This window comes from Bos indicus x Bos taurus, chromosome 2 (genome assembly GCF_003369695.1).
Source record: "Bos indicus x Bos taurus breed Angus x Brahman F1 hybrid chromosome 2, Bos_hybrid_MaternalHap_v2.0, whole genome shotgun sequence".
In the NCBI taxonomy this organism is placed as follows: domain Eukaryota; kingdom Metazoa; phylum Chordata; class Mammalia; order Artiodactyla; family Bovidae; genus Bos; species Bos indicus x Bos taurus.
This window is the reverse complement of record NC_040077.1, coordinates 90,150,986-90,173,549: the sequence shown is the minus strand read 5'-3', so window position 1 is coordinate 90,173,549 and position 22,564 is coordinate 90,150,986. Positions and strand designations below refer to the sequence as shown.

At 40.7% G+C, this 22,564-nt stretch overlaps 2 protein-coding genes across 5 annotated transcripts in view; both read left to right on the top strand.

Annotated features, from left to right (window-relative positions):
• ALS2 (ALS2, alsin Rho guanine nucleotide exchange factor) overlaps positions 1-10,329 on the top strand; it is a 61,626-nt gene extending 51,297 nt beyond the window's left edge. For 3 of the 4 annotated variants that reach the window (XM_027564434.1, XM_027564427.1, XM_027564440.1), the window contains exons 26-34: positions 3,568-3,685; positions 4,595-4,752; positions 5,594-5,716; positions 6,235-6,411; positions 7,118-7,163; positions 7,377-7,438; positions 8,022-8,171; positions 8,259-8,355; positions 8,983-10,329. In XM_027564434.1, coding sequence (XP_027420235.1) covers positions 3,568-3,685; positions 4,595-4,752; positions 5,594-5,716; positions 6,235-6,411; positions 7,118-7,163; positions 7,377-7,438; positions 8,022-8,171; positions 8,259-8,355; positions 8,983-9,021 — 970 coding nt within the window. In that variant the 3' untranslated portion in view covers positions 9,022-10,329. The other variant, XM_027564448.1, reaches the window with a different exon arrangement.
• Positions 10,330-20,807: 10,478 nt separating this feature from the next.
• Positions 20,808-22,564, top strand: part of MPP4 (membrane palmitoylated protein 4) — a 41,323-nt gene continuing 39,566 nt past the window's right edge. The window contains exons 1-2 of the mRNA XM_027564414.1: positions 20,808-20,910; positions 21,948-22,069. Coding sequence (XP_027420215.1) covers positions 20,823-20,910; positions 21,948-22,069 — 210 coding nt within the window. The 5' untranslated portion in view covers positions 20,808-20,822. The remainder of the gene's footprint in view (positions 20,911-21,947; positions 22,070-22,564) is intronic.

Sequence of the window (22,564 nt, the reverse complement as noted above, 5' to 3'; positions counted from 1 at the left end):
AGATGAAACCTAAAGCGAGTAGGTTAAGGATTTCCACATTTAGGTTTTAAGGACAATTTAGAAGTCAGCGATGTACTTCTGGGTAAGGATGGATAAAACACGCCTCCCTGTGTCTTCTACTGAACTCAACTATTAATATAAAATGCAGGCAGAATACGTGGTGAGCTGTTCAAAACTCTGAAGAGTACATGTCAGCAGATTATTGGGGGAGAACACCTGAATTTTAAAGTGCCACCCAACCAGGGAAAGTTTACAAGTTTTTTAACCTCCATGTTCCTCAGCTTGAACTCAGTATAACTTGAAACTAGAAGCACACACTGTGGTGTGGGGATCCAGAAAAACCCCTCTATTTCTGGCTTAAGATGCCAGAGACTCCTAGAGCTCAGAAAGAGTGGAGGAGGAACACTGGGTTTTCTCTCTCCTCCACTTTCTCATGCTTCAGCCTACAGGCACTTCTGTGGCAGGACAGCGATGTACCAGCTGGAGCAGCCAGGAGTGCTTGGAGGAGCCAGGACTCTTACGATGTGGAGCCTTCTTCTCCCTTGATGGATCATCAGGTCCAGGAGTCAGGGCCAAATCTTACTGCTATGTTGGCTTCTCTCTCTGTCCTCCCACCACTTTATGGAAGTGGGTAATTTCAGGCTGAAAGACTTACCTACAGGGGGAATCAGAAAATGCTGGAGAGGTCATGGAGAGAGAGGAACTTTGGAAAGCAACCCTGATAAGTTGTTTATGAACTCCTGGATTCACCCCATACCTGTTCATGTGTGGATTTGATTCTAATTAGCTAAGCAGTCCACCTAGGTCCCAGACTGACACTTGAGTGGTACTCACGGAACAGACCCAGACAGGCCTGCATAGTCCGTGGGAAGTGGGCTAACACTGGAACCACAGCCCACAGACAGCAGAAACAAAAATACCAGCTGTTTGAAAGACTCCTAAGGTCACCTACACATTCAGTGATTCACTAGAGGGACTCATAATATGACTCAACATATAGTTGTACTCACAGGTAAGAGTTGTTCCAGCAACACAGTAAGGCTCCACAGCCAGTCATAAGGGAAGAAGACACAAGCAGAGTCTGGAGGAATCCATGTGCAAGCTTCCTGTGCTCTGCCTCTTCTCTGAGGGGTCACACACAGCACACTCTCCCCCAGGCAGTAAAATGCAGCCACACAAACACAGTATTTCTGCTCAGTGAAGCCCATTAGAGATGAACTGCCCCAGGTATTTATGGGGACTGGTCACATAGGCATCTTAAGCCTGCTGCTGCTGCCTAGTTGCTTCAGTCGTGTCCGACTCTGTGCGATCCCATACATGGAAGCCAACCAGGCTCCCCCATCCCTGGGATTCTCCAGGCAATAGTACTGGAGTGGGCTGCCATTTTCTTCTCCAATCTTAAGCCTACCAGCTACCAAAATCCCACAGTCGCGGAAGGAAGCATGTGTTCACTGTAAATCACTTAGTTAATACAGTTTACGGGCAGCGCCACAATACCCTATGTTAGGAAATGCTTCATATTCGTATAGGGGGTTTGGTTCCCAGGTGCCACCCAAGCGCCAGCTTCATAAGCAGGTCTTTGTAAAGACAACAGTTTCAGTTCTATGTTTACTATGTTTTGGATGTCAACATCCTCAATAGGATATAAACAGGGCCCAGAATCTCATAGCGTAATACTCAAAATGTCCAGGAAATAAACCAGAATTACTTGGCAATCAAAGAACCATGAAAATCTCAACTCATTCAGGGGAAGATAATCAACAGATATCCATGACCCCTTAACCTAGATTTTGGAATTATATGACAAGAACTTTAAAGGAGCTATTATAAAAACATTCAAATGAGCAATTGTAAATATCCTTGAAACAAATGTTAAAATTGTAAGTACCTGCAAAGAAATAGAGGATATAAAGAAGAACCAAATCAAAATTTTTGAAATGAAAAATTAAGCAAAATTTTAAAAATCATTGTGTGGACTCAGTAGCAGATAGGAAACGACAGCAGAAGTCAGTAAACTTGAAAATAGACTAATAGAAATTATTTAAGCTGAACAACAGAGTGTGAAAAAAAAAAGTGAACAGAGCTCTAAGGACCTGACAGTCTAATATTTGTGTCCTTGGAATCCCAGAAGGAAACGAGAAAAATTGCAGAGCTGAAAATATTTGAATAAGTAGTGATTGAAAACTCCCAAGCTTGGTGAAAGCCCAACACATAAACCTGCACATTCAAGAAGCTGAACAAACTTCATCCTAGAAAAAACCAGATATCCATGCACAGACATGTCATATTCAAATTGGAAGAAAAAATCTTGAAAGCAGCTACAGAGGAATTATGCGTTGCATGTATATGGCAATTTCAGTTCAAATGGCTGCATCTTTGTTGTCAGAAACCTTGGTGGCCAAAAGGAAGTGGCACAATGATTTGGAAGTGCTGAAAGAAAAATTACAGATGTACTTTTCATTTCTTTCTTTTTCTTATTTTCTTCCTTTTTCTTTTTCCTGCTTTTCTTTTCCATCTACCATTCTTCATATTTCTGTATGTAACTTGGCCAGTCACTTCCACAAGCACTGATTAGCATTTGAATCTAAAGAACTTTCTCATCCCTGCAGTATAGAAAGAAGATTTGGTTTTGTTTTTTCCTGTATTGGGGATCAGTGGGAATTGATTATAGTGTTTCATTCATGAAGTTTATGATTTTTATCTCCTACTGTATCAGTGAAAGAAATGGAAACTCCCAGGATTGATTAAAGCTGTGGATGTGTCCTTATGGGATGTAGTTGGTCAGCCTTCGCTGATAGAGCCCCTGGGCCAAGACATTGAGACTTGAGTCTTCCAGTTAACCTTGGTTAACTTGGTTAACTTTTGTTGGGTATTTCCAAGAAGTGAGAATGAATGAACTTTTGTGTAAAACCACATTGTTGCCACAAAGATCTTATTTGTTCATTGATACTATTAAAATAGTATCAATGTTAATTGTGCACTGTTTCTAATTTCTCATTAATTGTAATCTAATGATAGAGTGCCAATACAAAAAACTTCAGTTGATGACTGGTATGTGTTTTATCTTAACCTCTTCATCCGAAGCTTCCCTTTACCCATTGTGTGCGTACCCCACCACGTGTTATAGTGTCCGCATTATCCCCTTACATCTTGAGCTCATTTCCATTTCACCCTTTGCCCTTTGATTTGTTTTCCTTCATTCTTTAGCTCTCCCTCTCCCCTTTATTCCATTTCTATCATCACTAACAAGTCTGTCACCGGTTTTCTCTTCAGGCTATTACACATACTACATTACAGTATTTTACAACAGTATAACAGTATTTTTCAACACCAGGGTTTATATTGGCACAACATTTTCATTAATTTATTGTGGTTTGTGTGGAGTAACATTAAGTGCTATTTTGAATAACTTATATAAATCTAATATAGGACAATTACAAGTTATAAGTACATTTGTCTGAACACTGTGATGGTTGCTCCATTTCATCCTTAATAGAGCTTCATGTGCACTTAAAATTATCTTGCTTTCTTAAAATATATGATAGGCTTTGTTTTCCCTTTTTATAGTCCAGAGATACTAAGTCGTTCACAGACTCAGACACTAGAGAGTTTGGAATTCATTCCTCAGCATGTTGGTGCCTTCTCCGTGGAGAAATATGATGACATTAAGAAATACTTAATAAAGGTAAATGAGAATCGGAACCATACTGGTTTTGTTAATTAATGATACAACTAACACAGTATATCATTCATATGTACTCACAGCTTATTGTTACTCATATCCTGTTTTTGCTTTCTTAATATGTCTTTTGTTAATTCTCTGACTGCTAAGAACACATTTCCACCTGAAGATTGGCTGATTATGATGGTAGAAATTTATAAGTTTTGTAAATGTTCAAGGGGATCCTGGACATCTAGGGTCAGAGTTTAAAATGGCTTTCTGTTTGTAACATTAACAAACTAAAAGTTATATAAAGAAGGCACCCCACCCTCACCCCATGGTTATGCTGTCTTTGCTTCCTTCTCCAATCCTGTGAAATCAGACCACAGTTTAAAGTATGACAGGCATTGATGTAGGGTTGCAGGAAGGAGTATTAGAAGAAATCAAGGGAACTGAACAGTGACTGTTTCAACTCTCATTATTCAGTTTTCTGCAAGGTAACATTTCATGTATTTTTCTTGACATTTAAGGTATGTTATCTTTCTTTTCTTTTTTCCTTTGGCTGGGCCACATGGCATGTGGGATCTCAATTCTCTGACCAGAGATTGAACCTATGCAGTGCAAGTGCAGAGTCTTAACCACCGGACTGCCAGGGAATTCCCTTAGAACCTTTCTTTTAATGATGTTATTCTATATCAGTATCCAAAGCTATTTTTCCAAAATGTTAATAGGATTCTTTGATTAAGAATTCCTACTCCATATAATTTGGGTAGAATTAACGCTTTCAGAGAAGTTGAAGTATTTAAATATTCCTGGTCCAAAAAGTAGACTTTTGGCGCTTTGAAAATTGTTTATCCTTTATGAAATTGTTTATTCTGATTGTTTCCGCTGTTGGTGCACACTGACTGGCTGCATTGGTTCTCTCCTGCTCAGGCCTGCGACACTCCTCTGCACCCGCTGGGCAGGCTCGTGGAGACTCTGGTTGCAGTGTATAGAATGACATATGTGGGTGTGGGAGCCAACCGCCGGCTACTGCAGGAGGCTGTGAAGGAGATTAAGTCCTACCTTAAGCGAATTTTCCAGCTGGTGAGGTGAGAGAGCTTTTCATGTCAGCAGGGTGTGGAAATACTAGTTTACACTCATGCTTGGATGGCTTCACCCTGAATCTAGAGATTACAGCTTTGCGAGGAAAGCTGTAATCATGAATGTTCCTCTTTATTGCAGAAATTATTCATCAGGAAAATGGTTTTATGCCATAGATCCTTCAGTAGATTAGTGAAAACACATTTTTACTTTGTGTTCATAGCCATTGTAACTTATTTCCTTTATGTCTTTCTTACTCATTAAGTATAATAGAAAGCTAAAAATAAATTTTTAATACCAATTTTGGTGTGACATATAGGAGTCTTATTTGGAGTTAATCTCTAGGCAAAGTTGTGTCTCTAAAACCTAGCCTAACCTAACACCTGGAGAAGACGAAGTCTAATAGGAAGTTTTATCCCCGAGCATTTATGTTTTGTGAGGCTTCCCAGGTGGTGCAGTGGTGAAGAGCCTGCCTCCCAGTATAGGAGATGCAAGAGACGCAGGTTCAGTCCTGGATCGGGCAGATCCCCTGGAGGAGGAATTGGCAGCCTACTCCAGTATTCTTGTCTGGACAACCCCATGGACAGAGGAGCCTGGCAGGCTATAGTCCATAGGGTCGCAAAGAGTGGGACAGGACTGAGCACATATACACTCATTAGCTACATTGTTAATTTTATTATGTAAAAAGCATTAGTTAAGACTCTTAAGGGAATTGGCATTTTCTTTTATAATTGATATGAAGTTTGATTTAATTGGTCCTTAAGTGGATTAAATAATGGAAATGTGTTTTTACTCTTTTTATTCACTCTAGAGGTGTAACTGTATAATGATTGTTTTATTCTTCCTTAGGTTCTTATTTCCTGAGCTTCCTGAAGAGGGCAGCACAATTCCTCTCTCTGCCCCTCTGCCGACCGAAAGGAAATCCTTCTGCACTGGAAAGTCAGATTCCAGATCTGAATCACCAGAGCCAGGGTGAGTAGAGCTGGGTGGAGATGGTGAAGAAAGAGGATGGGAACCAAGTGATCTTATGCAGAGAATCCCAGGGAAAATTCTTTTCTCTAGATCTGTTTCCTTCTTTTTAAAATAGTTTGGTTGGATTAGGTGATCTCTGAGGTTTCTTTTAGGTCTCAAGTTCTGTTAGCCAAATGCCATGAAGCTGTAACCACAGATGACTAGGCACAAAGGCTGATGAGCAAAGTAGATCATTTTGCCACAGTTCAACAGAGAAGTCAACCTTAAAATGTAAACACAGTGGGCTTTCATTTAGATTTTGAGCCTATGAAAAGAATTCACAGGTGACCCAAAACAAAACTCTGGGGCCATAGGTAAACTTCTCATGTTAACTCCTTACGTAAAAGAAGTAATAGAACTGCTTCTTTACTCAAAATTTCCCACCTTTACTTTCTACTTCTAGAAAATGAAGCTCCATGTTTGATTCTATATTCAGTTTTAATGTTAAGGGTTCTCCGCCTCCCTGTGATGTTTTGTAGCTATGTGGTAACAGGTTCTGGGTTACTGCTTCCTGTACTCCTACCTCGGCTCTACCCACCACTGTTCATGCTGTACGCCCTGGATAATGATCGTGAGGAGGACGTTTACTGGGAATGTGTTCTCCGGCTAAATAAGCAGACAGACCTTGCTCTTTTGGGCTTCCTTGGGGTGCAGAGGTCAGTACAGTAATTATGAATGGGAGCTAGTGGTTTTAACTCAAAATGCAAACAGCATTATCAGGAATTTGGTACTTTGATATTTAATTAAATATATGATTTGCACTTATTACTTATTGCCTGTCTTTAGCAAAATAATGATATTTAAAAATCTTTATTTCTGAGAATCTTTAGATGTGAGTTTGAAATCTGATTATTCTTCTGAATATATGTAAATAATTTGAGTTTTTCCTGACTGGTATTTTGCAGTTCTTCGAAGCCAAGTACATACATTCACATTTTCAGAAAAAGTTAATTGTATTCAGTCTCTTGCATTCTTCTTTCCCTTCTTTTCTCTTCTCTTTCCTCCCTCCCTTCCCATCTACAATTTCTAATTAAAAGTTTAGAAGTGCCCTTTTTTATTGTAGGGCGTTGTTTCCTATAATCTAAGGAAACAGTCAATAATTATACTTTTTAGAAGTGTTATGATGAAGCTGATTACCACAGCACCCAATAATTATAGATTTGTGCTATTAGAAAAAAGAGATTGAGCCTTAATTGGAAAGTAAATTTTTTCAATGGACTGGTTCAGTAGTAAAAACTAAGTAACTGAAATAGTTATTTTAAGTGGGGACAGGAAAGTCAATTTAGTCATTAACTGTTTTTATGGGGCTTAATCTACCATAAGACACAAACACATATTAACAACATATGGATTCCATTGTAGGAAATTTTGGCCAGTGACCTTGTCAGTCCTTGGAGAGAATAAAAAGGTACAGTGGATTTTGGTTTCCTTAGCAAATATGCTTTTGTTTGGTGTGGGGGATTAGCAAAAAAATTTCCATTTTACTTTGATAGTATAGTATACAAGCGTAAGTTACTCACTTAAGACACGCATTCTGTGATTGGTGTCGTTTATGTTTATTGTCACTGCAAAAGACAGCTTTCTTCTTTGACCTTTATCAGTCCTTTTTTTTTTTTTGCAGGTTTTGCCAACCACGAAAGATGCTTGTTTTGCCTCAGCTGTGGAATGTCTGCAACAGATCAGGTGATCTCTGCTTTGCTGAAAATTACATAAATCAAAGGAGTGGTTAGTTTACTAAGATATTGATGCGATTTTATATTTACCTAAACTCTAGTCCCCCCACACCCAACTCCCCAAGATGGTGTCAAACTCAGCCTGGATATCAGAAAGACTCTTGAGACATTTGGGTTACCTTTTACTCTACAAGGCCCTTGCATTTTCAGAAGTGGTGAAGAACCTACCCAGAAATTTATCTACATAATCATATCTTTAGCCAAAGGGAAATTAAGCTTCTTACTCAGAGAAGAGCATGTATTAGGACAATAAGGTTCCATGTGGGTAAAAGGAGGTGATCTATGACTTAGTGAATTCTTTCATGTGAACCATTCATAGCTGGAGGCTTCTTTCCTCAAAGAATCATAGGCTTACAGAGGTCATCCCTTCTGGTGACTCCTTTTGCCTGATGTGTCCAGCTTAAGGCACATGAGCCCTTAGAGTATATTGTCAAACAATGTCAAATGGCTCTACTAAGAAAACAACCATAGGCTATATTTTGTCATTTATTTCTAGTTTTTAATTGTTTTTTTTGTTTGTTTGTTTACAACAGCACAACGTTTACCCCATCAGACAAACTAAAAGTCATCCAGCAGACTTTTGAAGAGATCTCTCAGAGTGTCCTGGCATCACTTCAGGAAGACTTCCTATGGTCCATGGATGACTTATTCCCTGTTTTTTTATATGTGGTGCTCCGGGCCAGGTGACCAATCTCTTCTAACTTAAATAGATTCAGAAGTAGGACATACATAAGCAGAAGTAACTCAATATCTCTTTCTCGTTGGGGCAGGATTAGGAATTTAGGCTCTGAGGTACACCTCATCGAGGATCTAATGGACCCATATCTTCAGCATGGAGAACAGGGTATAATGTTCACTACTTTGAAGGTAAAGTATAGATATTATTTAATATTTTGTTAAAATCTCTCCTTCATTTACAATATTGTGAATCTTTCATTAACCACCTTCTTTTATATAAAATTTTAATGCAAACAGCACATATTGTTAATATTTTAAAATATATACTATATTAAAGAAAATAGAATTGGTCAGTCTCAAAATACTAAAGCAAGTTATCCAATCCTCTGACTCAGTAGGTCTGGAATGATGCTTAATCTCAACCTGTGTGTTTATCAAACATGTTGGTGATTCTGATTACACTTGTTTGTGTACCTTATACTGATCATCAGCATATTCTAAATGTCCAGTCAGTAGTGGCTTAGCAAATTAAGATATTTCTGCTTAATAACAGATGTTAAACAGCTTGAAAAAAATGTTTTTGTCTGTTTTAGAATCAGAATTTTACAAAGTTTTATTTCTACTAATTACAACTAGACAAAGTAGACATGGGATAGGATAGGGGGACTGGAAGAAAATGGGAAAATATGAGAGCAGCTGATTTTGTTGAGCGCTCAGTATTCATAAAGGAGTTCTTTTCTTAGTCCCATGTGCATTGTTATGTTTATGTAATTTCTTTTAAAGTAAATTTTAAATGGTTTTGAACTTTTCTTTCAGGCATGTTACTATCAGATCCAGCGTGAGAAGCTTAACTAGGCTGCATAACAGCTTGACAACTGGATTATCTATTCAGAGTGTTTCGGCACCATCTGGTGTCTTCCTGTAGCAGCAAAAAAGAACAGTGTTGAAATTAGGACGTTGTATTATTTTGGTTGTTATTTCTGAGCCTTGCTAGTGATTGGAGCTCTGAGCCCAGAATAAAAGACCGGTGGAAAGGGAGGACGGAAAAGGAGGTAGAAATCAGATTAGACCAGTCCCTGGCCTGTGTTAAGTTTTCCAAGTATCATACATCTGCTGTTGGAGAAACGAGGCTATCCCTTCCTATGGTAAAGAGTATGCCAGCTCATGAACTTGTAGGATAAAATTCTCAGTGTGGCTTCTTACATTAAAGAGGTTGATGAATATTTTTGAGTTTCTGGTTTGCCCACAGTCACCCCAGACCCCTTTGCAAGGAATACTTTGTACTTGAAACTATAGTAGCCACACTATGCCTTCCAGAATTCCTTGCAATCATGTGTGCACCATGCTTCTTTGCTGAGGGAAGGGGAAAGAGGAACTTTTAAACTGCAATTTTAACTTTTTCTAAGCTTTTCCACCAGGGTATTTATTCGTGATGGAAAGGTTCTGTGCAGTTACTACTTCTACACCCTGACCCCAAACATGGAGCACACCCAAATAGGAGTCTGTTGCCTCCCAATGAGAAAGAACATAGGAATTGTGTTCTTGGATTCCTTACAATGCTCCAGAGTGGATACACTGGAATTCAGACACTGACTCTGAGCTGCTGTGGAACCTCATTCATCCACGTGCAAACGCTGTGTTCCAGGACCTGTGAAAGCCTGAAGGGCTTTTACATGCAAGCTGTTTTTAAAAATAGGACTGGAGACTGGGAAATATGGAAGCAAAGAACTGCATCCATCCTTGACCTAGTGTTGTGGTTCTTCCCTGTACCTTGCACTGAACTCACAGAGAGGAAGGAAAAGGAAACTCACTTTGGCTTTTCCCATCTCAAAAGTATTGTGACACCTCAGCCTTTTATTGTTTTGCTTTTCACCATTTTTAAATGTCCTATTGTAAGTGGTTGGTTTACACTGTACAAATAACACTAGTAGCTATTCTGGATAACAGGTGCTCTTCCCCATCTCATCTCCTCTACACCAGGGTGAGCGTTTGGAGTGTCCTCCTCCTTCTTCATGTTAACATCTGCAGATGTTAATCGATTTTGAAAAAGGATCATGGTTTCTGCTCTACTTTGTAATCAAGACAAGTGTTTATTAAAATACTGTTTTGGAATGTTGGCTGTAATGTAACAGCAATTTTCATAATAAAAGACATTCATATTTATGAGGTTGTTTTATGATTGTGAAGGAAGTGACACTGGGCCACCTAAAAATTTAAAAGAAATCCGAGTCTAGTTATTTGTGGGTGGGGGCTTTGCCCCCTGCGTTGTAATCCATGCCTCTTTGTACAGGCCTCAGAGATCCCACAGAGTTTTAGAGCTCTCTTTCTTTAGAATAGACATAAATTAGAGCACCTTTGTTGACAAAGAACAAATTAAATTTCTGACCCTAATAAACTGAGGACAAGGGTCTTAAGAGAAATGGTACTATTATTTCTTTGAATAAGATATATTTTGATAGTTAGAAGTTAAATTTTTTCCCTTCCTAAACAGATACAGAGGAGGGAAAATGGAGGATTTAAAATTCTGGCTAAAAATATTAGGCATTATTTAATTGCATACCAGTTGTAATGTCTTCTCAGGGAGCATTTACCAGGATGTACCTGTCATTATTGGAAAGAGACCAACGCTTAAAGTTTAGTTTATGTTAAGCACTTTACGTTTACCATTAGCAATTGTTTTGATTTTGGGATAAACACAGATTTCACATTTGGCTTGTAAAGACAAATTTACTGAATGACCTCTTTAGAGGAAGAGAGAGGGATAATTCTAGAAACTGACAGACTTGAAACCTATACTGAAGTTCTCAAATGATAGTAGGCTATCTTAATTCTAAGAGAAGAGTTACAATTCATTGTTTTATTGGGAGTCTTGAAAGCCAGTTATTCCATTACTTGACTCTTCACACTGTATTTATACTTTTCAGAAAGCATATTAAAACTATAAATTTTCAGTTCCCTTGAGGGGAAAACCTCGAGGATAAGTCGCCAGGCCAGTGCCTGCAAGTAGAAATACCTAGCCTTGATGCAGCAGCTTACATAGGTCTAACACATGTGTGCTAATGCCCACAGCCCCATGGGGCAGGTGTTAACCCCCTGATCTTGTAGACAAGCAGAGGCTGGGATTTTCTTGCTATCAGAACTGGGATTCCAAACTGAAACTTCCCTACTCTTAATTCCAGTGCTTTTTTCTACTGCAGGTGCCAGAGATGTTATTTCATAGTGGGCTACTCATAAGTAGAAAAACAGTTGCAAATTTTAAATAAAGTTAAGTTTTTTGATAAAATACACTGTGCTCAAGCAGTCACAAATGTATCACATTCCTAGCTTGAGCTTCCATCTACAACAGAGTAACAGAATGCCATCCGTCTAATTTAGGATGAAAGGGCTGGTAAACCTTTAACAGCTGCCATTTGGTCTTTACTCTTTGCATGGCTGCCAGGGGTATGTACCCTCTCTCATCCTGCTTCCAAATATTCTTCCAGCTGTCACCTCCCTGAAAATTTCGAAAAAGAGGTAGCTCCCACCTGAGATAGAGAATGGACTGTTAGGATCAGAACAGTCACTTAGTAGGGGACCTTCCATGAACAGTTTGAAGAGGCAAAAAGATAGGACACTGAAAGATGAACTCCCCCAGTCAGTAGGTGCTCAATACGTTCTGGAGAAGAGTGGAGGAATAACTCCAGAAAGAATGAAGAGACAGAGACAAAGCAAAAACAACGCCCAGTTGTGTATGTAAAGTGATGGAAGTAAAGTCCAATGCTGTAAAGAACAATATTGCATAGGAACCTGGAATGTTAGGTCCATGAATCAAGGTAAATTGGAAGTGGTCAAACAGGAGATGGCAAGAGTGAACGTCAACATTCTAGGAATCAGTGAACTAAAATGGACCGGAATGAGCAAATTTAACTAAAATGACCATTATATCTACTACTGTGGGCAAGAATCCCTTAGAAAAATGGAGTAGCCATCATAGTCAACAAAAGAGTCTGAAATGCAGTACTTGGATGCAATCTCAAAAACGACAGAATGATCTCTGTTCATTACCAAGGCAAACCATTCACAGTAATCCAAGTCTATGCCCCAACCAGTAATGCTGAAGAAGCTGGAGTTGAACGGTTCTCTGAAGACCTACAAGACCTTCTAGAACTAACACCCCAAAATGATGTCCTTTTCATTATAGGGGACTGGAATGCAAAAGTAGGAAGGCAAGAAATACCTGGAGTAATAGGCCAATTTAGCCTTGGAGTACAAAGTGAAGCAGGTCAAAGGCTAACAGAGTTTTGCCAAGAGAACACAACTGGTCATGGCAAACACCGTCTTCCAATAATACAAGAGACAACTCTACACATGGACGTCACTAGATGGTCAACACCGAAATCAGATTGATTATATTCTTTGCAGCCAAAGATGGAGAAGCTCTATACAGTCAGCAAAAACAAGACTGGGAGCTGACTGGCTCAGATCATGAACTCCTTATGGCCAAATTCAGACTTAAATTGAAGAAAGTAGGGAAAACCACTGGACCATGCAGATATGGCCTAAATCAAATTCCTTACGATTATACAGTGGAAGTGACAAATAGATTCCAGGAAATAGATCTGATAGACAGCCTGAAGAACTATGGACAGAGGTTTGTGACATTGTACACGAGGCAGTGATCAGGAACATCCCCATGAAAAAGAAATGCAAAAAGGCAAAGTAGTTGTCCGAGGAGGCCTTACAAATAGCTGAGAAAAGAAGAGAAGCTAAAAGCAAAGGAAAAAAGGAAAGATATAAGCATCTGAATGCAGAATTCCAAAGAATAGCGAGGAGAGAGAAGAGAGCCTTCTTCAGTGATCAATGCAAAGAAATAGAGGAAAACAATAGAAGGGGAAGGACTAGAGATCTCTTCAAGAAAATTAGAGATACCAAGGGAACATTTCTTGCCAAGATGGGCACAATAAAGGACAGAAATGGTATGGGCCTAACCGAAGATATTAAGAAGAAGTGGCAAGAATACACAGAAGAATTATCCAAAAGACCTTCACGACCCAGGTAACCATGACTTTGTGATTACTTATCTAGAGCCATACATCCTAGAATGTGAAGTCAAGTGGGCCTTAGGAAGCATCACTATGAACAAAGCTAGTGGAAGTGATGGAATTTCAGTTGAGCTATTTCAAATCCTAAAAGATGATGCTGTGAAAGCACTGTACTCAATATGCCAGCAAATTTGGAAAACTCAGCAGTGGCCACAGGACTGGAAAAGGTCAGTTTTCATTCCAGTCCAAAGGCAATGCCAAAGAATGTTCAAACTACCGCACAATTGCACTCATCTCACAAGCTAGCAAAGTAATGCTCAAAATTCTCCAAGCCAGGCTTCAACAGTACATGAACCGTGAACTTCCAGATGTTCAAGCTGGATTTAGAAAAGGCAAAGAAACCAGAGATCAAATTGCCAATATCCGTTGGATTATCGAAAAAGCAAGAGTTCCAGAAAAATATCTACTTTATTGACTATGCCAAAGCCTTTCACTGTGTGGATCACAACAAACTAGAAAATTCTGAAAGAGATGGGAGTACCAGACCACCTGACTTGCCTCCTGAAAAATCTGCATGCAGGTCAGGAAGCTACAGTTAGAACTGAACATGGAACAAGAGACTGGTTCCAAGTCAGGAAAGGAGTACATCAAGGCTGTATGTAGTCACCCTGCTTATTTAACTTATATGCAGAGTACATCATACAAAATGCTAGGCTGGGTGAAGCACAAGCTGGAATCAAGATATACGGGAGAAATATCAATAACCTCAGATATGCAGATGACACTACCCTTGTGGCGGAAACTGAAGAAGAACTAAAGAGCCTCTTGATGAAAGTGAAAGAGGAGAGTGAAAAAATTGGCTTAGAAGTCAACATTCGGAAAACTAAGATGGCATCTGGTCCCATCATGGCATCCCATCAGTTCAGTTCAGTTCAGTTGCTCAGTCGTGTCTGACTCTTTGTGACCCCATGAATCACAGCACGCCAGGCCTCCCTGTCCATCACCAACTCCCGGAGTTCACCCAGACTCATGTCCATCGAGTCAGTGATGCCATCCAGCCATATCCTCTGTCGTCCCCTTCTCCTCCTGCCGCCAATCCCTCCCAGCATCACAGTCTTTTCCAATGAGTCAACTCTTCGCATGAGGTGGCCAAAGTACTGGAGTTTCAGCTGTAGCATCATTCCTTCCAAAGAAATCCCAGGGCTGATCTTCAGAATGGACTGGTTGGATCTCCTTGCAGTCCAAGGGACTCTCAAGAGTCTTCTCCAACACCACAGTTCAAAAGCATCAATTCTTCAGAGCTCAGCCTTCTTCACAGTCCAACTCTCACATTCATACATGACCACAGGAAAAACCATAGCCTTGACTAGACGAACCTTTGTTGACAAAGTCATGTCTCTGCTTTTGAATATGCTGTCTAGTTTGGTCATAACTTTCCTTCCAAGGAGTAAGCGTCTTTTAATTTCATGGCTGCAGTCATCATCTGCAGTGATTTTGGAGCCCAAAAAAATAAGGTCTGATACTGTTTCCACTGTTTCCCCATCTATTTCCCATGAAGTGATGGGACCAGATGCCATGATCTTCGTTTTCTGAATGTTGAGCTTTAAGCCAACTTTTTCACTCTCCACTTTCACTTTCATCAAGAGGCTTTTTAGTTCCTCTTCACTTTCTGCCATAAGGGTGGTGTCATCTGCATATCTGAGGTTATTGATATTTCTCCCGGCAATCTTGATTCCAGCTTGTGTTTCTTCCAGTTCAGCGTTTCTCATGATGTACTCTGCATATAAGTTAAATAAGCAGGGTGACAATATACACAGCCTTGACGTACTCCTATTCCTATTCATGGCAAATGGGGAAACAATGGAAACAATGACAGACTTTATTTTCTTGGACTCCAAAATCACTGCAGATGGTGACTGCAGCCATGAAATTAAAAGACCCTTGCTCTTTGGAAGAAAAGCTATGACCAACCTAGATAGCATATTAAAAAGCAGAGACGTTACTTTGCCAACAAAGGTCTGTCTAGTCAAGGCTATGGTTTTTCCAGTAGTCAAATATGGATGTGAGAGTTGGACTATAAAGAAAGCTGAGTGCAGAAGAACTGATGTTTTTGAACTGTTGTGTTGGAGAAGACTCTTGAGAGTCCCTGGGAGTGCCATGAGATCAAACCAGTCACTCCTAAAGGAAATCAGCCCTGAATATTCATTGGAAGGACTGATGATGAAGCTGAAGCTCCAATACTTTGGCTACCTGATGCAAAGAACTGACTCCTTGGAAAAGACCCTGATGCTGGAAGAGATTGAAGGTGAGATGATGGTTGGATGGCATCACCAATCGATGGACATGAGTTTGAGCAGCTATAGCAGTTGGTAATGGACAGGGAGACCTGGTGTGCTATAGTCCATGGGGTTGCAAAGAGTTGGAGACAACTGAGTGACTGAACTGAACTGAACTGAACTTCCAGAAGGAAATCATGTATCAGTCTCATTATTACTGGATGAAGAGTCTTCCATTTGTTTCCTCACCATAATGTGAGAAAATGAGATTAGTAAGTCAGCTTACTCTCAAGTATCAGTTTTTTCCTTAGATTTCAATAAAGATGCTATTGTCTATCATGGGGTGTCTTTTCCTGAAATAGTCAACAAAAATATTCATCTTTTTTGGTTACTATGTGCTGGCCATCAGAAAATACTAAAGCGAAGGTTTGAAAATGATATGTTGGACTTTACAGATCCAGTGCAAGAAACCAGTGCTAGGAACACGTAGGAAGATTTGTAACAGGGGAGGCTTAAGTGTAATTTAGTGGTGAGGCGGGGTTAGGCTTCCGTGGATTAGATCAAAGAGGATGCACCGAGATTTTATCTAGAACAGTGAGGTGACTTTGGTACCTAATAGCCCACTGGTATTTCCTGCTAAAGCTTTTCTCTGCATAGGAGCAGCGTTACATGTTTGCAGTCTTGCAGGTAAGAGACCCTTCCAGATGACCCCCAGTTACCAGAAGAAATCTATTAATACAAATGTCTGCCCTCTGTCAATTTTTAAGAGCTAAAAATTGTGAGTAATATTTGAATGCTTTAGTTGCATCGATGCATGAATGCTTTAGTTGCATGGAGAATTTTTTGATTTTGAAAGAGCAGGTTTTGCTTTGAGAAACCCTTTCTTAAGTATGAAATAATAAATTGCTGTGGAGCCTAAGTAAAGCTGAACATTTGTCTTAGTCCCAGTCAACAGCCTTTTGACCCAGAGGAAGCCAGCCATTTTTGTACAGGCTGTTTCTCATCGTTAAGTTTAAAGTGCTTTTTCAGCTTTGTCTAGTAGAAAGCATTGTTTTGAAAAATAAGCATAATATGGGTAAGGATTGTGGCATTTAATAATCACTATATTTTTAAAAGTTCACATATACTGATTTTTAAAATAACATTAGGGCAAATTTCTTAGGTGTCAATAACACTAATGCAGCTTCTAAGTTAATAATAAGAATTGGCCATGCTTCCTGTGTTACTTAGCTCAGGATTGCCTATGATTGGCTACTACAGTCTCAATCAAGAATTCTCATCCTCAAGACAGAAATAGATTAAGTCTCAGCTGACGGTCATAAAAAGGCAGGCAAGGAAAGGACATCACAATCTTTTGCCAGGGACTACCATGTTTCAGGGCTAAATATGGAAAAAAAAAGGAGGAAAACATTTGTCCTTACTACTTGTGAAATCTACTGAATACCCCACTGAGTGTCAGATTCCTTATCTGTAAGATTGCATTTGTTTGCCTCAAGGATCGTCAGCCTCGATCCAAGTTTTGACAAGGAATGAGGCTGAAGTCAATATTCTTGCTGGGAAAATCCCATGGACAGAGGAGCCTGGCAGACGGCAGTCCTTGTGGTTGCCACGAGTCAGATGTGACTGAGTGACTGAGCACATACACACTTTGATAATTAGAACTCACTATAGAAACCTTCTCGGAGAAGGCAATGGCACCCCACTCCAGTACTCTTGCCTGGAAAATCCCATGGACGGAGGAGCCTGGTGGGCTGCAGTCCATGGCGTTGCTAAGAGTCAGACACGACTGAGCGACTTCACTTTCACTTTTCACTTTCATGCATTGGAGAAGGAAATGGCAATCCACTCCAGTGTTCTTGCCTGGAGAATCCCAGGGACGGGGGAGCCTGGTGGGCTGCCATCTACAGGGTCGCACAGAGTCGGACACGACTGAAGCGACTTAGCAGCAGCATAGAAACCTTCTATTAAGGCTTCTCAGGTGGCTCAGTGGTAAAGAATCTGCCTGCCAATGCAAGAGACATGAGTTTGAACCCTGGGTCAGGAAGATCGCCTGGAGAAGGAAATGGCAACCCACTCCAATATTCTTGTCCGGGAAATCCCATGAACAGAGGAGCCTGGTGGACTACAGTCCATGGGGTCACACAGGAGTCAGACATGACTTAGCAACTGAACAACAATGTCAGATAATGTTTGGGCTTCCCAGGTGGCACTAGTGGTAAAGAACCCGCCTGCCAATGTAGGAGACAAAAGAGACTCAGGTTCGCCCCTGGGTCAGGAAGATCCCCTGGAGGAGGGCGTGGCAACCCCTACAGTATCCTTGCCTGGACAATCCCACGGACAGAGGAACCTGGTGGGCTACAGGCCATGGGGTTGCAAAGAGTCAGACATGACTGATGGGACTTAGCACACACGCACATAGAAACCACAGTCTGTAAGTTTCTCTCACAGTTTCATCTCAGGAGTCTACAGTCTCCAGTGTCCCATATGCTGCATGGATAGGCCTGGTAGGGCACACTGTCATCTGGGCATTAAATATGGAAGAACTATGGCTCGCCCACAATGCACACATAGCATCATTGTCTGATTCATACTGCCTCACCAAGAACATACAATTTGTGAGAAGCATTTTAAGAAGTTGCCCAAGTATGATGGCTTGGTGTTAGACTCATCTCTTTGCTTTGAATTTTGTCTGGCAGACACCCCATCTCCCTTTTCAAATGCTACCTTGGTAGTGCTCCCCTCCAGGGAGGAAGATGAGTCGTATAAGCAACTGTTGTGCTAAATGATTCAATAGAGGCTCAAAAATTGGAATGCAGGAACAAGGGAGGATTTAAACTGAATTGGGGCTGGGTAGGATGGGTGGTGCTGGGCAGGGCAAAAGTTTATGATGTCAAGTTTTGGCAGAATCTAGCAAACTAGAAAACTTCAATGTGACTGGGCAAGAATGTGTAAGATTTCGTAACAGCTTTCTGCTTTGCTCTTCTCACTGCCTTAGAATTGAGAGACTACATGATGATCTGTCTTTTCCTAGACATCCTCCCTGAGTCAACACCACAGTCTGTCTAGATTCTAGACAGTGGTCTCAGCCTCATCCGATTCAATACCCATGTCCTTAACAACTAATGCGAAATGCTCCTTTTAAAAAAATTCCCGATTTATTCATTATTATCCTCCTGTAACAAGTACTATCAGTGCCCTACCTTGTCCCTTTTGGTGTATTCTACGTCCACACTCTGTGAATGCACACATGAAGCAGGCTGGAAGGCCCAGAAGTAATGTTTTCTGGGGAAAGCCCTCCACCAGTATCTGGCAGCATTGGGATGAATAACCCCACTCCCTGCCCCTTGTTTCTCCATGGGTTAAGCACCACAGTACCCAGAGCAGCTTCTTGCTTGATAACACCTTTTACTGTCTTTCCGCCCTTGCCCTGTCTTAATACCCCACTCCCCTACTAATGTTCTGGATCACCTTCCAAGCAAATCACCTCACTAGAATCCTTGCTCGGTGTTTGATTCTGGGGAAGCCCAGACTAATGCACTTACTTACATGAAACAAACAAACAAACAAAATCCTAGTAATAATGAGAAAGAGAAATTAAGTAAATTTCTGTTAATTAGTAATTTACTAATTACTTAATTTCTATTTAATTAAGTAAATTATGTGGCTGGTAAGATACTATTACAATGTATAAAATGGGATATCATTATACCAAAAGATATAATGAAGTAACACGTTTGCACCTATAAAAGAATTCTCTAGGGAATCAGCGGCTTTGAATGCAGACAGACACAGCCGCAGCCTGGTGTGTTGCAGTGTGTGTTATATACTGTAAGCAGCTTTACTATCAATGACATGGTTTTTCTGAAATGGTGGGCTTGATAAAGTCCAAGCAAAACGGAGTAAATTCATTCTTCAGTTATGGTAGTAACATTCCAGAAAATTCAATGTACATTAAAACTGTGCAAAAATACTTTGTGTTTATAAAGAGAAGTTGAGTTTTGGTGTTTGTGTGCTAAGTCGCTTCAGCCGTGTCTGACTCTTTGTGATCCTATGGACTATAGCCCGCCAGGCTCCTCTGTCCATGGGATTCTCCAGGCAAGAATACTGGAGTGGGTGCCATTTCCTTCTCCAGGGGATCTTCCCTACCCAGCGATTGAACACAGGTCTCTTATGTCTCCTACATTTGCAGGTGGGTTCTTTACCATTAGCACCACCTGGGGTCAGATAATTATAAGTTTTTTGTTTCGTTTTTCTCAGCAACGTGAGAGTCCAGTGGGACATTTGGAAGTTTACAGGGCCTGAAGTGATTTCCCATCATGTAGGGTAACTTCTCTCTGTCAAACTAACTCAAAGAGCAGGGAGCATGTCTGCTTTGCCCTCATTTTCTTGATCCTCGTCCTGCTGGCTGAAATGTAGGCCTGAGGGCTGGAGATCCAGCCACCATCTTAGAGCAGGAAGATGAGAATCACACTGCATCCTGAGGAGGCAGAACTGTGGGCTGGAAGGAGCCTATTCTCTTACAACTTCAGGAGTGGGGCAGCCCTACTAGCCCTGGGATGTCTCTGCCTCTGGACTCTTACACGAGCAAGATATGAACTTCTACTCTGTTCAGCCACTATTGTTTGGAGTTTCTGTTTCTTTAAACCTACTTATAGCAATATATAAAATAAACTCTAATGGTATTTTCAGCAGTAATCCATAAGTTTTGCAACTGTGACCAGTGCCATTGGTGTAATGAAAGGGAACAGGGCCAGATCGACAGGCTAGATGGAGTCAGGCCAGAGAAGGCCCTTCCAAGCTCAGAATGGTGGTAAAATCAACAAGGCAAAGAGGTGGAAAATAAACAAATATAACTTGGTCCTTTGTTTAAAAAAAGAGGGGAACAGGGGCTTCCCTTGTGGTCCAGTGGCTAAGACTCCATACTCCCAATGCAGGTGACCCAGGCTCAATCCCTGGTCAGGGAACTAGATACCACACGCTGCAACTAAGACCCAGCACAGCCAAATAAATAAATAAACACATTAAAAATAAAGTATCAAAGTATTTATTTAAAAATAAATGAAAATAAAAAAGAGGGGATAGAAGGAATGTTTTGTGAGTTTTCTTGTCCACACAGCTGGTGGTGGTGAATTTAGAGAGGAAGTACCACTGGGCAGGACCCAGGACCATTTTATCTGATGTGGATCCTGGTGTGTATGTAGCACAGAGTCCAACTTGCTCAGTTGGACTATTGCTAGTTGAAAATATATGCCTTTATATGTACTAAGAGCTATGGGGCCAGTGTGACTGGATGAGCTGTGTGCTGTTTGTTGATCTGTTCCCTAGCTCTGAATCCCCTCTGAAATCTTGGGCAAGGAGGATGATACAGTCAGACAAAGGATCAGATCTTCCAGATGAAAAAGACAAGAAGGAGGAGAAGCTCTCTACGGGAACCAATCCGGAGAACGGTATGTGGTGCCAAGTTCCTTTTCTAGACCAGAAAGGCCTTTCAGTATCACTCTAAACATGTGATCCAATTTAGGGGCAGAAATTCTGATAGATTTATTCTGATTTCTATATGGAACTTGTTATACACTCTGAAGTGTACTGTTGCATCTATTAGTGATATGTCCAAGCAATTTTTAAGGCAGAAAGGAAAGAAATCGATACAGTAGATGAGGAATCTTTTTTTCCTATCCCACAATGTTTTACTTCTATTTAGAACTTTGCAACTTGTTCACATTCAGAATGTCATTGCAACAAATAGGATTTCTATGAAAACACTTATAAAAACAACCATTTGCTAAAATCTGTCCAGTCCTTTTAATAGTGGAACCCTGAGGTTTGTATTAAAAGCCTTTTTACTGGGAGAGACTTTCCTGGTGCTACAGTGGCTAAGGCTCCTCACTCCAGAAGCAGGAGGCCTAGGTTCGATCCCTGGTCGGGGAGCTCTCATATGTTGCAGCTAAAGATTCCGCAAGCTGCAACTGAAAGAGCCTGCGTGTCACAATTAAGACCCAGCGCAGGCACATACATGAGTAAATATTTTCTAAGAGCCTGTTGGGAGAGTTTTTCAGTAAGAATTTTCATAAAGGGTAAATACAGATGACTGCATATTTGAAGGATCCAGAAAACAACTATATAATTTTGGAATAAACCAGAGGCTGTTAGGACTGAGGAGGGGAAAGCAATACTGCTCTCATAAAATTTTTCATCTGTATATTGTGATCTATTAGTTCATCTAATGTTAGCAAGAACTCTATAGCAAAGCAAGTATACCCTCATTTTCTATAAGGAACTAGTTCCCAGAGAGTTGGATGGTTTTCTGAAGCACACACAGTGATAACAGAGCCAGAAGGTAGATCTTTCGGCTTTAAATGCAGTGTCCACTCCTCTCCTTTTGAGCCCCTGGAGCCTCCTCATGGTCTGAATTGTCCTTCCTGTTACACCTGCCCTTCTTTCTGCCCTCATCTGCCACTCCATCTCTGCCCTCTCCTGTTCCTAGGGATCTCGCACCTCCTGAGGCTCGTGCTACAGGAGCTGAACCTGTTCTACAGCCGAGACGTTAACGGAGTGTGCCTCCTGTATGACCTCCTCCACTCCCCGTGGCTGCAGGCTCTGCTCAAGGTGAGTGCGCCACTGTTCTGAAGCCATGGCCTTGGGAGTGGCACCTGCTCATCCAGCAATGTCGCCTGTCACATGGCGGGAAATCTCAACAGGGAAAAAGTTCAAGGAAGACCTACACAACCCCAAGTTCAGGAAGGAAATTACTTGAGTGGAAAAGAATATAGCAGCTCCTCTCTTTTCTGCCCTCACCTTCCTCTCTTCCAGGGGCCCCAGGATCACAAAGCAGCCACTGAAAATGGCCATCAGCAACCCCAGCAGCTGTCCATAACCCTTTGTCCTTGAGGTCAACTCAGGACAAATAAAAAGGCTTTAAAATATCATTCCTCTTTGTTTTTATAAATTAGGAAATGAAATGTCCACAGTTCTGTTTAGGTATCTTAAGTTTTTCTTACTCTGAAGCTCTCTTTTATAAGTTGGCTGAAATTTCACACTATACAATAGTGTCTACTATCTGACTAAAATTTTGTTCTTTTAAACAAATGTTATTATCAAGAA